The sequence below is a fragment of the Salarias fasciatus genome, chromosome 2 (genome assembly GCF_902148845.1).
Source record: "Salarias fasciatus chromosome 2, fSalaFa1.1, whole genome shotgun sequence".
Lineage (NCBI taxonomy): Eukaryota > Metazoa > Chordata > Actinopteri > Blenniiformes > Blenniidae > Salarias > Salarias fasciatus.
The window spans coordinates 6,554,557-6,571,420 of NC_043746.1; the positions used below are offsets into that span (position 1 = coordinate 6,554,557).

General features: G+C 44.5%; 1 protein-coding gene across 1 annotated transcript; it reads right to left on the reverse strand.

Moving 5' to 3' along the window:
* Positions 1-362: 362 nt before the first annotated feature.
* On the reverse strand, positions 363-15,646 carry rps6kal (ribosomal protein S6 kinase a, like). Its single transcript, XM_030103413.1, has 22 exons — positions 15,267-15,646; positions 12,854-12,913; positions 12,657-12,773; positions 12,497-12,578; positions 12,330-12,410; positions 12,070-12,149; positions 11,418-11,524; positions 10,059-10,096; positions 9,699-9,841; positions 9,532-9,602; positions 9,309-9,397; positions 9,128-9,192; positions 8,660-8,762; positions 8,379-8,503; positions 5,606-5,728; positions 5,272-5,361; positions 5,026-5,184; positions 4,764-4,925; positions 4,586-4,662; positions 4,084-4,201; positions 3,849-3,989; positions 363-1,312 (listed from the first exon to the last, which is right to left on the reverse strand). The coding sequence occupies exons 1-22, from the start codon at positions 15,291-15,293 to the stop codon at positions 1,187-1,189; spliced, it is 2,184 nt and encodes a 727-aa protein (XP_029959273.1). The 5' UTR covers positions 15,294-15,646; the 3' UTR covers positions 363-1,186.
* Between the last annotated feature and the right edge of the window lie 1,218 nt (positions 15,647-16,864).

Below are 16,864 nucleotides of genomic sequence, written 5' to 3' on the forward strand. Positions count from 1 at the left end.
ATCTTTAATGTCAATATATACAGAACTTGAAAGAAAAATAGAATCTTAAAAATCAAATGAAATAAATACAATATCATACAATTTCCACAATGTCTTTTCGAAGAGATATCCATGGAAATATTTTTTTTTTTTTTAATTCAGCCTCTCTGGTTCGACAGCGTGCGTCCCATCCCCCCCAGAGAATTCCCTACGGTTCCCCCACATGCTCTTCATCTTCAGTACTTATATATACTTTTCTATATATATTTTTTTCTTTTTTGCAAACAGTTTCTGTTTTCATGACCACATTGTTTCACCGTCAAACTCCAGACGCCGTTTGTCCATCTGCAGCTTATTTTTTTTGATACATTGTTCGCGTCACAAAGTAACATGAGTCAGACTGAGAATCTTCAGAGCGGGAATGCAGGTTCTGTTCTCACATGCATTTATGTTACCAAAAGTGCTGGTAAATGATTTTGAGTCTGAGGGACTTCTTCTTCTTCTTTTTTTTTTTTTTTTTAATCCATGACGAGCAGAACCTCTTTTTTTTTTTTCCTTCTTTTAAAGCAAACAGTCTCTCGGAGCACCTCAGTCAATATCATCTTGCCAGTACTCTCACACATAAACCATAACCTCACTTTGAAGAAAAGAAGCTAAAGAGAGCAAAAGCAAACCAGAGAAAGAGTGAACTGACGGGTAGGAGGAGGAAGAGGAGGAGGAGGATGGCAGAGCGAAGATGAAGAGCAGCGGGGCGGGGCGGGGCAGGGAGGGGAGGGGGGCACAGTTTACCAAAGCAGCTTTGAATCAGCCAATCACAGTGAAGGAAAACATCAGCTGGTGCGTTTCTTCCCCACGGAGAGGAAGAAAGAATGAAAGGCGAGAAGGGCGAGTGCATATGAAAGCTGTGGAAATAAATACAGGTCTGTCTGTCTGTCCGTCCGTCTGTCTCCCAGCAGTAACAGATATGTGGCTGTCCCCTCTTCACCTTCGGCCCACGTCTTTGCTATGCAACCTCGTCTTGTACGTGTGTGTGTGTGTGTGTGTGTGTGTCTAATAAATAGATTTAAAAAGGGAGACAGTAGTTCTGACTGGCCAAGACTCGGGTTGTGTGTGTGTGTGTGTGTCTGTGTGTGTTTGTGTGTGTGGTTTTGCGAATGAGAGTCCGACTGAGGGCGGGGAGGAAGCTTGGAGGGCGATGGATGGGCGTCTACATGTCTGTTGAGGTGAGTTTCTTCATGCTGCGTCTCTGGGCCAGACTGGACGCTGCCACCGGCTCCAGCACGGGCTGGCTGGTCTTCTGGCTCAGAGCCGAGTAGGTGGCGGCCATGGCTCCCTGGAAAAAACAACAACAGCACCATCATCATCGTCGTCGTCGTCACCTGGAGTCCAGCCTGAAAAAACACGACCTGCATAAATTAAAGCCGAGAGCAGAACAGCTGGTTCAGTCGCTGCTGGCGGAACAACCTGAAAGTAAAACATTAAACGGGGGCGGCTGCAGAGGCCGGGGCTCGGCTGGCGGAGTGCTAAACTCTCAACTGGAAGGTTCCAGGTTCGATTCTTCATCTCCCCCCTGTCCACATGCCTAAGTGTGACCAAGTGGCTTTTCCATTGGCAGTGGCTTTATATTTTCATTTAGAAAACTACAGATTTGTTTTAATTCCTTACAAGTGTCGCTGATTTGTCATAAAAACTTAAAATACCAGATCTCAAAATATTACCTTCTTATCAAAACTTGAATTTAAGAAACGCTTTAAACTTCTGTTTATTGGTGTAGAAATGACACATTAAACTTTTCAATGAAATTCACATTTAAGGAGGCACTGTGTTTTCATCAGATGGAATCTATAAACGGTTATTGTTCATCTTGTTTAAGATTCACATTAAACCCAGCGTTAAAGCTTGATACACAATGAAGCTGTGTTTACTGAAAAGTTACACCAATATGTAGTAAATTCCCCTCAAAGAACGTGATCACTCAGCTCTGTAAATGAAATAAAGAAGTGTCTGCAGTATAAAAGAAGCCCAGCGCTTCAGTTTGACCACCAGCAGTGTGTTTTATCACCAAGTGAGGGTTATGTCACTAAAAAAGTTCTTAAAATGTCAATCACAACACTGCAGCTCTGTGAATCCAAATAAATATTGATGTCTCTTCTGTTTTATAACCATTTTATTTCCAATTTATCTTTTAAAAAGGGACAACTCATTACAGGATTATTATCATCCCAGTTGATGAATATATTTAATTTTCTTATTATGATCAAACTCAGGGTGATTAACTCTCCTCTCCAACTCCTCCAACACTGTTACACAACCGTTGTTTATACCACGCACTGCATCGCTGTGTGAATTGGAAACTCATCATGCATTAATTACAAAACGCAAAACTGGATCAGCTTCAGAACGGAGTAGACGATCTTCAACCGGAGCAGAAGAAGAAAAAAAAAAATGTATTTTTGAGTCAACTCCGCTGTCGATGTTTGAAAAAAATGTGTTAAGTTCTGTGTGTGTGTGCGTGTGTGTGCGTGTGTGTGTGTTAAACAGTGCAACTACAGCTGAATGTTCCACTGAGGACATTAGAAACTGCAACAGTCACGACTTCAGTTGAAAAGCTGCTGCAGAGCTACTGAGCGTCGGCAGTTAGGCGTTTTTGTAAAACCACTTTTTACCACAAGATGGTGTTGAGAGTAACGCACAATTAGTATCAAAGACACATTAAACTGTTCAAATAAAGCTACTAAAGTTGGGGCATAGAAGCAGAAACTGAAGCAGATTAAAGCTTTGAATATTAAAATGCAGACTGATACCAAAGCACTGACACCCCAAACACCACTTATTTCTGTTTTAGGATCGTCTCATAACAAAAAATAAATAAAGATGTTTACATTGCAGTTTCTATTTTTAGATAAGCTTGATTCTTCTGTCAACAGGTAAATATTGTTTCAGTATTTAGGCTCCATGTCCTGCTGGCTGGCATGACGTGGTGCCGGTGCTTCAGCACTGCCTCCTTCCTCTCACCACATAAGCTTTGGTTTAACTTCACACCAGATGTTTGTATCAAATAATTTGCCTCTGTATTGTTTAGAGACTGAATCACTGTGGTTTTACTGGTGTTTGGAGCGGAAAGGAGCGCTGTGGAATAAAACATCTCCGACTCTGCACTGCAGAAGACTTGTGGAGTTTAACACTTCCTCTGTGTACAGTTGCTGCTCTCAGAGATTAGGAGGTCAACTGAGGTGGGCCGAGCACTCGGAAATGTCTCTGTCGGGGGTTCAAAAACAACAAAATCCACAGCATCATAGAGACTGAGTACCTGGAGCTCCTGCGTGAGGAGCAGTGGGAGGTTAATGGAAGAAGGCTCCACGCTGATGTTTACCGGCTAAATTTTAAATGCGACCCTGCAGACGCTTCCCCTCGCTTTATAAAATAAATGAAGATTGTTTCCAGATTAAAATCTGTAACGTATGCTAACTTCCCATTTGTTTTCTGTTCTTTCCTTTGATTTAAACGTGATGCTGAAATGGAAAAAAAAAAAAAAAAAAAAAAAAGATTCAATGTTTTGAGAAAAGTGAGCAGGACAACAACACGGTCACCTAGCAACCGAGCGTGGCCACCTGAACACCAAACACGCAACGCAGCGCGAGGAGCAGCACGATGAGCTTCACTTCAGGAAGGATGCGATCGGGGCGAGTGTGGAGATAAGATGTGCAGGAGCCGGTATTAGCACGGGGGAGCGTGACTCACTGAGGGCCCCTTTCATCCGTGGAGAGGCACAAACACTTCACATGTGTGAGATCAGGCAGAAGAGTCCATCGCCTCATCTGGCGCCGTGGGATTACGCAAGGCCTGTGCTTAAAAATACTGACGCTCACCTTGACGAGGTGCGGTGCGTCATGGCGCGTGAGCTGGAAGTGTGGGAGCGCGTCTCTGCATGTGATCCAGGAATGCTTGAGAACCTGCTCTGCTGTGTATCGCTGGTGAGGGTCCACATGGAGCATGTGGGACAGCAGGTCCTGGAAGACGACGGCAGCAGTGCAGGTTACAGCGTTTAACTCACGATCAAGGCTTCAGAAGTTATTATAGACGGTCTTCTGCCAGCGTCCGTACCTTTGAGGTGTCTGACACAGTATCCCAGTTGCCACCCGTCAAGGAGAACTTCCCAGATCCTATCCGGAGCAGAATCTCCTCCGGCGTGTCGTTTGGCCCGTTAGCAAACGGTGTGTAACTAACAGAATGACACAGACCACAGGTTAGGGAAACTACACTACAGGTGCAACACCGTGTTTCTACTGATACCTGAACCACACAACAGGCAGGAATGTTAGAAAAGTTTGATCTTCTTTAGACACCTTCTCAAAAACCGACCTTTGGCTAATAAGCTCCTAAACAGAAGGAGGAAGCTGCCAACTGCTCAAATGTGGCATGAAGTGCAGTTTGGAGCCACTTTAGCCATCAAGCTGTGAATTTCATGTCACGCACGATACATTCATTGAGTGCAACTCAGATTTATCTGTGTTGATGCTTCAGACATCAGCTACTGGTAATTTAAACCGCTTTCTGACTGTTGAGGCGTTTGCAAGTATAGAACGGTTTCTGTAAGTGGTCTTACCCTGCCAGCATGGTATACAGTAGAACTCCCAGACTCCATATATCACAGGCTGCATCATACCCTTGTCGCATTAGTACCTGGAGACACACAGAAATAAGGAATACACACTCAGGACTTGTATATAGAGATCCTCTTCACTGGGTCCTGCAGATTCCCTCCTCGGCTGCTAGTCTCTCACCTCTGGCGCCACAAAGTTGGCGGTGTAACAGGGCGTGAGGAGCAGGCCGTTTCCTCCCCGGAGCTGCTTCGCAAACCCAAAGTCACAGATCCTGATGGAGTCCGGATTCCCCGAGTCATCCATGTACAGGATGTTGCTGGGCTTCAGGTCTCGATGTACTACCTGCAGAGGAGGAAAACGAGTTCACAGCTCTGGTGGGTGAGTGTGTGCATGTGCGTGTGTGTGCGTGCGTGTGTGTGTGTGTGTGGCAATGCCTCCTCACCCCTTGGCAGTGGAGGTAGTCAACAGTCTTGGTGATGGTGTAGAGCACAGCACTGGCCTCTCTTTCAGAGAAAAACTTCTGCCTGAGGATTTTATCCAGCAACTCTCCTCCCTTCATCAGCTCCGTCACCAGGTACACATACCTGCCTTCATCATACACCTGACACACACACACATACACGCCCCATTAACATGTGCTCGAGACACAAAAACACCACATGAATTTAAAAACCTAAGAGCCACTGACGTCTTTGAGCGTGATGATGTTGGGATGCTGTCCGTATCGCATCAGGATTTCTATTTCTTCGGAGGGATCCCTCTTGCTTTTGTCTATAATCTGCAAAACAAGACAACAGAAACCTTAAGAAGGATTCGCAGACTTGACTGATGTCAGACTACAAGAACAAATCTGTGTAAATAAACTCATAGTGTTCAAGATTAAAAGACTGTGAGGCTGCGCTGCCACCTGCTGGCACAAACCGGCGCCGCCACACGGAGCGGGCTCGCGTCAACTCCTGAAATAAAGGGGACGCTCAGAGGTCAGAGCAGTAATTAATCACGGTTAAAACGGCGAGGGTTACCTTCACAGCGTAGTCCATGGCGGAGACTCGGTGTACACAGCGTTTACAGATGGAGTAGGATCCGACCCCGATGTCCTCCTGCAGCTCGTACAGATCGGAGAACTTGGCCGAGCCGCCGTGCATCTGGAGAGGACAGGAATCATTAGCTGCTGCACCGCATTCAATTACATTAAGTGAACAAACTCTTTTCCGGCCGTCGCCATCTGTCCTTCACCGGCCGCTCCTCAACTTTATTTTCAAGTGATTATTCACCGTCAGCTCTTCGTGGTTCACACAAGTTAACGCAGTGAATCGCGTGCCGAGGCGTCCGGTCTGGAAAATAGATAAACTGTGTGTGTAGCAGACATGTCATTTAATTCTTCAGAAGGTTTCCGATACGGACTGGTGACCTGTCTGGAGTGTATTCTGCTTCGATCAGCTGCAGCAACACCCGACCTTGAGCTGGATAAAGTGGTTTAGAAGAATGAATGAATGGATATCTTCATTTTATCATCCCTCGCAGTTTATATAGAGGCATCTATTTCAGTCAGCTTGGTGAAAATGTAATTACATTTATGCTGATTTAAGAGTTTTACCTGGACGAGCTGATATATATTTATAGCTGAATATAGTACGAGTCAGGAGCCGATTATCATTCAAGCGTGGTTCTTTGACAGAGTCTGCCACAGTCAGAGCGTAAAGACCCTGTTCTGGACCTCCTGACCCGCTGGCAAAAAACCAGAACACCACAGAGCACAGTCCGGCTCGCAGGATGACTTTGCAAAGGTAACAACTATGAAGGAAAACCTTACCTTACTCAGGTCACAATGCTTTAGTTGGAGTACCAGATATAACTCAACTCTGAAACCAAAGCTAAGAGTCCAGGGTTGAACAACAGCGTCTCGAGGATGTGATTTCTGGACATTTCACTGTATTTTTTAATCAGTAAATGGTAGAAATTTGTAATCTTAAGTATTTTTCTTTAAAATCTTGACCTTATTCAGGATTTTCAGTGAAGTGCAGACTGTTTCAATAAGCACCTGGCCCTCTTACACTAGTCATTTATAGGTTATTATGCTATCAGTTTACAGGTCTGTCACGTTCCAGATCAAACTGGGCTGTATGTGGTACTTGAACAAAAATGAGTTTGACACTGATGATTTACACCGAGTGGAAATGTGTGTGACTTTATGGCTCGTTCTCCATAACGAAGGACTGAAGTGTAACTCAGGAGTGTGTGTGCGTGTGTGTGTGTGTGCGCGCTCTTCCACTGTGCCAGCTCACTTGTGTACACAGCCACCACTTCACCTCTGTTATTACCTCTGCTGCCGTCACACCGGCACAATGGCATTAACCCATTAACTTCACCTCTCTGACATTTACTCGGTGAGCACGGGCGAAACTGAAGGAACCGCGGACTGGAAACGGAGGGGAAATGTAAAAGAGCGGGTAGTTACGGTGAGTCATGTTTGACGCTGCAGCCAGAGCGCAACAGCAGCTGCTGAGAGAAAAGCTCTTTTTACTGGCATCTTGTTCACAACAGCAGCCACTGTTCGCAAGCTTTGTTGTGCAGATGCTGCGTCGTCGCCTCATGAGGGATGATTAAACTAGGAAATATATGTCTGCCGTGTCAGCAACTGTTTGCTGTATGAATGAACATTTTATTATAAAAATGCATGGGGAATGTCATGTAGGATGTTTGAGGAAATATTTCAGTTAAATTACACTAGGATGACGACAAATCTTCAATAAAAACATCATAAAGAAATCAAAATAATTGGTTTTTCTGCTGATTCTCAGTTATATAATATAAAGATGGCATTCTAAACTCCGGGTATTTTAAAAATTAACTGTGATATCCGGACATTTTCTGAAATGAGCGAGTGTTTATGTCCATTTTTCCAGGATAACTTTTAATATTTGGTAATTCTTCAATGTCAATGTGTCTGTGAAGATCATGCTACAAAGGTGTGATGAACATGAATTTTATCTGCCTGAAGGGCAGCCATACTGAGGAAGCCCTGGAAGCTACCGCAATTAGACATATATATGTGCCAAGTCCAAATTCTCTTCTTTATGGTGTTTTTCACAGACAAAATCCTGTCGGACATGACAGGATAGTAATATAAGAGTTACACAAAACACACAAAATGCTTCAGCCTGAGTGGAAATTTAGTGATCAACGCTTTAAACTGCAGCTGGAGTGAAACTGTCCTCACACGCTCACTGCCAGGTTTTTATTTGGCCGTCTCTTTCGATGTGGTGTAGTAGCAGCAAACTGCAGTCACTTTAACCGTTACAGGTGATGCTGTGTGTGTCGTTCTGCACGGGAACACAACGGCTCCAACAGCTTGATACATAATCACAATCAGTTGGCAATCATGATCACGATCACATTTTTTTTTTTTTTTCAAAATATAACCGATAGCTCTCAGTAGTGACAAACAGTCTTTAGAAGAGACGTGTTGATGTGCTAAACACTACTAGAGGAGCACTGAATGGATTATTACAAGTACACTGCTGTGAAACCCGCTCCATCACATTCACACGTGCTATCTGTGTTAACGACTATCAGCTGTGTGAACTGTGTGCAAACTCCAGATGAAGGTAGAAGGATTTCTCTACAGTTTTGTTATAAAATGGCAATGAAATATACATGGACATATAAATCTTAGAGCCTCACCATGGTGCTTGTTTGATATCCACATCCTGCATCTGAGCGGATTATTTATTAATGAGCGTGTGCGCAGTGTGACACGGGGGTCAATGCAAAGTGCAGAGAGTGCATGTTCACCTGAACTATGGGAAGTATGCTGAGCAGTGGGGAGCTCTTGTTCTCGTCCATGGGGGTCGGAGCGACAAAGCTGAAGCCTTTGAAGAGCTGGTGGGCGTTAGCGCTGGGTGGGATGCCAGGGGAGTCTAAACAGACAGAGGTCCTTCAGGATATGAACGCACTGGACGTGCACACACTGAATTTTGAATGTGCGGTAGCAGCCGAGGCTCAAATGCAGTTTCCATGGCTGCAGGAGTAGCCGCTGCCTGTGAGCACGTGCGCGTGTGTGTGTGTGGGTGTACCTTTAGGTGTTTTGGCGGTGAACTCCGGGTCAAAGCAGAAGGTGTCATCTGGTTTACCTGCTGCAGGCTTGAATGGGGGCTGCAGCTCTCTCCTATACAGTTTCTGAGAAGCGCGCGGTGCAGAAAACACACACGTACATGTCAGAAATCAAACCCCACCGCGGGCCGCTAGGAGCGTGTGAACATATGTGCAAGAGAGGCCAAGACCCCTCCCAGATTAACCCCCTCCAATCCTTTTACGGCTCGGTCGGGCCAATAGTGTCCTACTGGCTCTTAAACACTCACGCAGGGCTATTAGTGCACACACAGTGAGAACTGGACCTCTGCCCAGACTCGCACACACACAAACATAGTTGCCGTGGCCAAGACTGATGGCCAGTGGTCACCAAGCCAAACGTTTGTTAGGTGTGAATCTTCAGCAGAAGCTGTGTGTGAGTGAGAAAATGAGAGGGAGAAGTGTATGCTCACATTCCAGTCGATGGTGGAAAAGAAAGCGTGGCGTTTGATCTCTTCCACGCCATCGGGCCCGGCCCCTGAAGACACAGATCACTCCGGTTCAGTTCATCTGGCACCATCGTTCTCATTGTAACGTGTTCAACACACCGGACACCAAAACGTTAACAAGCCTGAACCGAGCGGGCTGTGATACCTAGCCTGTTGGCGGGGTTGCGTTTGAACAGCATTCGCAACAAACTCTGGGCTTCCAAGCTCAGGAACTGAGGCATTCCCAGCTTCGCTCTGTGCGGAGGCGGAGGAGAAGGACAGAGCGACAGGTGAGGCGCAGAAAAGCTACAACCCGTCATCATTCACAGATCAGAACTTGTGGCACGACACGCTCTGGGCACCGTCAACACGCCGCAGAAATGACTCACTTGAGAATCATGTTCATGGTCTCGTTGCGGTCTTTCCCTTGGAAAGGTAATGTCCCTGTTAGCATCTCAAACTGCAGAGGGAAAACACAAAGTACATCCAATCTGCTCCAAGAAACACAACAAATGAGAGTATTCATAGCTGTGTGTGTGTGTGTGTGTGTTTGTACCATAAGAACTCCCAGAGACCACCAGTCCGCGCTCTGTGTGTGTCCTCTCCTGTTGACCACCTCAGGGGCCATATACTCCACCGTACCACAGAAGGAATAAGCCTTCTTATCAGCATCTACTGACTCTTTACTCAAACCAAAGTCTGGACAAAAACACAAAATTGTCAGGAAGAAACAAGCAATCTGTTACAAATGACTCAATGTTTGGCACTCCTCGTAAAGATTGAAATACTTCCCCAGTTATGTGACATATAAAAATTAGAAAGACAAAAAAAGTAAAATAACGGTGAAAAAAAATCTAAAAAATGTAATTAATTTGAATAGACCCATAATTCAGTACGGAGGGGAAAAAAAACAAACCTGTTAACTTTATGTGTCCAGCTTCATCAAGTAAGATGCTGAAAGAAAAGAACAAGTTGATTACAACTCTAAACAAGAGTTTTGTATAACATTTCATTTGAACAGTTGCTGAAGTTGAAGTTTGAAATAGATTGTTCAGATTGTTCACGCAATAAAGCTACAGTGGATAAACAGAGTGTAAAATAACGTCTATATTTCAATATAGGTGGGTACAAATTGAAGAGTTTGCTTCGAATTCACTAAAAGGTCATTTGAATTCGTTTGACTGTTGGTATTTGCAAGCAGAAGAGTCCATCTAGAGACAAAAACAGGAAACTGGATGAATTAAATAATGTTCAAAAAGTGAGAAAATCCATGTTTGTCTGATTAATCCTTTGCTTGACTTATAGCGTTGGAAAAGCTGATTATTTACTTCATAACTGGTGCCACATTTGTAAGGAACATGCATTTGTTGGATGAACTTGCGATCTGAGAACTTTGGCTGACTTGTGTGAAATGTTGCTTAAAGTACTGGAAGCCGTCCCACAGCCGCAGTGTGTGAGCAGGCTGGAGATCAGCACGGCGACGAAGAGCCAGGACGTTGCTGTTGCCACATGATCTGGATGCTCCTGTTTGTTCGGCGGATAAAGCCTCAAACTGCATCTTAAGACTTCAGTCATCCAGTCCAGACGACACACATGCTCAGCTCTGCTGCTCATCCCACAAAAGCATGTTCCTGACAAACGAGGCATTATTCAAAACGGGAATTAACGGGCTAATATCACGGTGTACAAAACTTCAAAAGTGAAGTGGTCATTTTAAAATATTTCCATAAAAATCTCCAGATCATGTGAGAGTTCGTGTGAAGTCATGCAGACTTTTTACTGAATACGAACACAGCAGCGAATGCAGAGGAAAAAACATGAAAATGTATAAAATAATGGAGACTAGAATTTTACTCTTGACGCTGTGTTTGCTGTGTGTTTTTTTTTTTTAATCAGACTTGGGCATTTTGCAGGACTCTTGCTGCACTTAAGTAGCTCGGAAGGAGTCGATGATACAGTACATCTATTTTGCTTTCATTTTAAAGACTGAAGCTTGACTTTTCCACGTGGTCAAACTGTGTTCAAACATTACAATTACCAAACTAAAAAAGGAGCGATAAATACAATATGTTATAATTGATGTATATCAACAAAGCCAGAAAACATCAGCTGTTTTGCCTTATTTTATATATATATATATATATATATATATATATATATATATATATATATATATATATATATATATATATATATATATATATAATGGATTCATTTTAGTGTATCTGTGTGAGTGTTTGGTTTTCGGTGGGTGCGAGAGGTGAAAGACTCGTACTTCTCTGGCTTGAGATCTCTGTAAACTATGCCCAGGTTGTGCAGATGGTCGAGGGCCAGTGCCAGCTCTGCAAGGTAGAATTTCACATCTTCCTCTGTAAACATAACCTGATAAGAACTGGACAAATTTACTCTCTGAACTCTGAGGAGGAAACACAATCAGCAGCACAGACAGAAACAATTCAATCATCAAAAAAAACAAAACAACAACAAAAACAAAAACAGGATTGTTAATGTCACACTATCAACATTTCAGATAGGTTAAAGCCTGTGGATTTGACACTGCCGCCAGCCGTCGCTTTGGTTCTGACACACACTTTCAACATCTATCTGGAGAACAATCCCACATTGTTGAGAAAGCATTTGAAAAGCGCCTTTAACTGACAAGCGACTGGTGATGTAAAAGCAAGTCAGGGGTCCAAGAAAAGCACTCTGCATTTCCAGGAGGAATTCAAATCAGTATTTGAATGAAAAACACGCACAAAACAAAACGGCAGGAGAGACAAATGACTTGGCAGAACTTGTATGAAATAAACAGACATACTCTGTCATACTAAGTTTGCATCTGTTCCATTTGTGGAGGATAAATCAGCAAAAACATGACAGCACTGTGAGAAAATCTTACACGTTGAAGCAAGAGAAGGCGAGCTTACCTCTTTGGATAAGCGAGTGAATACATCCCCTCCCCTGAGAAAGTCCAGTATTAAATACAGTTTCCCTTCTGTCTGAAAGGCTGTGCCAGTAAACAGAGGAAAGCAGAGTTCAGTCACATACACCACATACAGATGTCCACCAACATGTTTCTGGATGCAGATATAGTAAGCAGCTTATTGTATACACCCCCTAAACAAGTAGATAATCTGTATGATGGTAATCGCTGGTGTCCTATGTGTATAAGAGTGTTATAACTCACCGTAGTGCAATTTCACTATGAAGGGATGATTTACTTCCACTAAAATGTCTCTTTCCATCTTAGTACGAACTCTGTCCCTGACTGGAGAGACAGAACAGACGAGAACAGTGAGATGCTTCAGTTCAGGACATGCTGAGGGTTTCTGTGTCGAGTCGATGCTGTATTACCTTTCAAAGATGCCTTTTTTAGAACTTTCATTGCATATAACTGACCAGCATCTGGACCCAAAATCTTCCTGACGAGAAACACCTGAGAGAACAGGACGGGAGTTTTTAGACACACGTGGTTTCGGTGGAAGCGTCCAATCGGTCAGCCGAGTTTCCTCACCTTGCCAAAAGAGCCCTGGCCGAGGACTTTGAGCAGTTCAAATTGCGATGGGTCGGCTTTCTCGCAGCCCTCTTTCACATGGTGGGTGATAGGAATCTCCTTATATGTTCCTTCATCCTGCACACAACAGCATGGAGCGTGAGGCAGGGTCGGCGGCCGTGTCGTCCCCCGTGACCTCGAGACTCGGCGCTACTTACACAGTGTGAGAAAGACTCTCCCTCCTCCATGGGCTCGTCCATGATCTGATGTCCATTGACCTGCACCAAAACCAGTAGATCTGATTAGAGTGGTCCTCAGCAGCGAGCACTTTCACAAAGCTTTTTCATCCTTGTTTTGAGCTGAGCAGAACTCTGACTATAACTGCTGCACGCCCACATGTATGATGGAAGATTCAACAGATGAAATCAATGAGTCACATGCAATAACACAGTGCTCTAAAAAAAAAAAAAAAAATTGCAGCTCTATTTGTTGTCAAACAGTATGGAGTCCATACTTTTAACCCCAGCCAGCTATCCAGCTCTCATCCTGTGCCTAAAGCCCCTCATTATTAGCATTCTAGCTTAATCCCCAGCCAGAGCAAAAACAACATGTCTGACAGGCTCTGAGAGACCGGTTTGTGCTGAGGCTACAGTCAGCATTCAGCCTCCTGAGGACAAAACACGGCCTGGTTTCTTTAGAGACTTCCAGCTGATTGCGAGTGCGGTCAGATGCTTTCTTTTGACCGCAGTTAGACATTCTTTGGATAACTCGTTTACACTGGAGGAGCCGGGCAATGCCTGTTATATTCATTACAACAGTCCTGCACTGTAATGACATTGTCAGAGGAGGAATGTCAGACATCTCAGCATCAGCAAGTAAATCAGACCCTGAAGTGACCACTGTAATTCTATCCGGGTTGGAATATTTGAGATTTGTGCCGGAGCTCAGTCTGCATTATGTATTCAGCCCGGTGTGTTTGTGTGTTGAATTCCATCAAGCCTCTGAAGAGGGGGGATGAGTCATAGCGCTACGCAAGCCCACTCAGTGGGTGGAGCCACCAACATACACACACGTACATCCACAGAACGGAGGCCAACAAACCACCCTCGAACATCTCAGTGCCACAGAATGACATTTACAACATAAACAATCCAATCGGTCCACATGCACACTCCGAAGCCTGATAAAACACTGACTAAACTCCCAAATGAAAGCCCGGGTGCATCTGTGAAGTTTAACATGCAGGCTGGCCAAAGCCAGGGCACTGCTTGTGTCATAATTCACACATACATCTTCACTCCCACCTTTGCTGTGGCTCATCTCAGCCTACACTCGCTGCACAAACCGGTCGAGCCTTTTTCAGCCATTGGAAAGTATGTCTAACAACCACACAAAATATCACCTTGCGATCACAGAAAGCGGTGCATGAGGAGCTGGATTAAACATCCTCCCCAGTGTCAAACCTGATATAAAGCAGCAACACCAAAAGCCCGCTTTAGGTGGCTTAGCTGATGTTTACTTTTGTGCCTCTGTAATCTTGGCAGCCTTGTGGGGAGCAGTATCCGGTCAACAACAGATTCAAGTGCTTGTTTGTGTCATTTTTAAAGTCACAATGCATCAGTAACTACTTAATAGGCACATCTATGCCAGCCAGGAACACATCATGCCAAAGAGGAGAAGACTCGAGATGAAGACACAGAACAATAACAGGAGCTGTTCAAACAAACAAGATCTGGATGTTGCAACAACTCTCGACTGGCTTTAAAAATAGTCACACTGTAGGTGAGAAAAACTGCAAATAACCCAGAAAATGGAGAATATTAGTGTCAGATTGGCCGAAGCTCACATATAAAAACTCATGTAAATATAATCTGTATCTTTACACTTCTATCACATAAAATCTGTGAAAGCTAACACTGATTTCTCTGGAGACGATAACAAAGAAGAAGACATGAAGAAGCCTAATTCTACAACTTGTAACTACATAGTAGTTACATTTATACTTAGTAAATAGATTATTATTAGTAACTTTAACAAGAATGAACATCCTCTCTAAATCAAACATCCTGAGTCGTTCAGATGTCGGACCAAATGTAAACCAGGTACAGTTCGGATTTTAACAAGTTAGCGTTTTTTAAATATCTCATCACCGAGCTACAAACAAAGATACAATACATACACCAAAGCTTTCCTAAAATTAAATATTAAAAAACTTGCCTCCAAGTTTGGAGCCAGCATGCTGTCAGCAGAGCTAGCAAGCTAACTACATGCTAAGGCTAAATACGCTAAGCTAGCTCCGGGGTAAACTCTTCTTCTGGAGAAATGTAAATAAATACAAAAAGCAGGGAGCCGGTAATGTGTCACTGGATAGAGACTCGGATCTCTCCTTCTATCGCGGAGTCGCGGCAGACGTCCGTGCGGGCACCGATCAAGCGGAGAAACTACGGACAGTGCAACAAAAATAAACAGCGAACCAGCTGTTAGCATTAGCTCGCCTGTTAGCATGCATCACCGTGCGCTGCAGGTCGTGACGCGGATTTAAGCTCTACCCAAACTCACGCGGCGAGCTAAGTTAACGGGACGACGCGAGGCGAAAAAAACAACGGGGAAAACACGCGTACTTCCACTCACCTCACTACTGACGCTGTTTACCTCCATCTTGTGCCAGCTTTCCTCTCCGGGTCTAAGGCATCGTAGTCCACCTAAAGCCCCGCTCCACGTTGCATGCCTTGTCGCTCCGTGGAAGTCCGGCGGATTCTGCCTCGATGTCCGGATGCAAAGCTGCGTGGCTGCGGACCGCTACCGGGAAGGGCTTACCGTGGGGGGGTCGGCGCGGGGATCAGTCGGTAACTGGATCATACGCTCGCCCAGAGCACCGCTAACCCTGCCATGGATGCGAATATGGCGGCTACCGTGGTACCTGACCGTCAGTGAATGAGAGTTTATTGACGTATTTATGACGCAATTCAGTTAAGGATTTCCCCCCGTCCGAACCACAGAGAGGACCACCGGATGGGGAGGGGGAGGGCGCGTGGACGTGAGGGAGGGGGCGTGCGTGACACGCTGCGTGACAACCCCGCATCCGGTTGCGTGAGCGTGCGCCCGTTTGAGCGAGTTTCAGTGTGAAATGGAGAAGTGAAGTTCAGGTTGGAGGAGTCATCAGGGGACACGGCGCTGGATCTGACGACGCACTGCTGCGCGTCTCATTTCTCCCGAACACATGCAGCCAGTCGATCACCCCCTATCTCAGATATTGACTCATGGAAGGTGGAAAAATAGGACAAATATGAAGTTTCAGTTATCAATTCAAAGTCTAAGAAAAAGAAAAATGTGTCTTTCAAAACTGAGACACCGAGCCTGTTTTTTATTCCACTAATAAACCTTGTTTTCATCACTTTAGGAATATAGCTACAATATACTACATTTTGTACATAAAGGGCTATAAATAAAGTTTAATTTGATTTGAATGTTTTAAAGCCAGTGTTTCATAAGCCCGTCCATCCCTAACTCAAGAGGGAATAAGAGGCTTAAGACTCATCCACTTTCTCTGCACAAAGGCTCACAGCTGTGCAGGGCAGGACTGCGGTTCCTAATCTGTGGTCCGAGGCTCTGTCAGGGGCCAACAGGGCTCACTGCTTGAGTCGGTGCTAGAACACAAGCAGAATGACTTGTGGGGTGGTTTATGGACACTTATTTCTCAGGTTAAGTGGTGACCCTAAATTTTCTGTGTGTGTGTGTGTGTGTGTGTGTGTGTGTGTGTGTGTGTGTGTGTGTGTGTGTGTGTGTGTGTGTGTGTGTGTGTGTGTGTTGCTCTCACCCATAGTAAACTGGGATTGACTCTACAGGAAGACAGAATAGAAGACGGATGGATGTCAGTGTGTGTGTGTGTGATTGGTGTTTTCTCTTTTCACACAGTTTTTCTGGGATCAAAGCAGGAGATGGATGGAAACACAAACAGGCAGGGTCACCATATCTGACTGACAGTTTCCAGCCCACCAAACCAACCAGACTCAACGGAAAGCAGCCCGAACCAACGTCTCTGAAACTCATGCTGAAAAAATCATAAACTAAATACTTGTGTAATAGAGAATTTATACATTTTGTTGAATCATTATTTGTCAGCTCGTGGATGATAATAATTCAATTTGTACACATTTAATACAGGTAGAGTGTCAGATTGAGGATGAAGGCCAGGCTTGTTCAATAGGTGGAGTTCGGCCCATGATTGG

Bases quoted from the DNA above. Each gene is read 5' to 3' on its own strand.
- rps6kal (XM_030103413.1), bottom strand. From the start codon at position 15,293: ATGGAGGTAAACAGCGTCAGTAGTGAG. The intron at 8,504-8,659 runs GTACACCCACAC...CTGTCTGTTTAG, and splicing joins CACCGCCAAAACACCTAAAG to ACTCCCCTGGCATCCCACCC. The intron at 3,990-4,083 runs GTACGGACGCTG...GTCGTCTTCCAG, and splicing joins CTGTGTCAGACACCTCAAAG to GACCTGCTGTCCCACATGCT.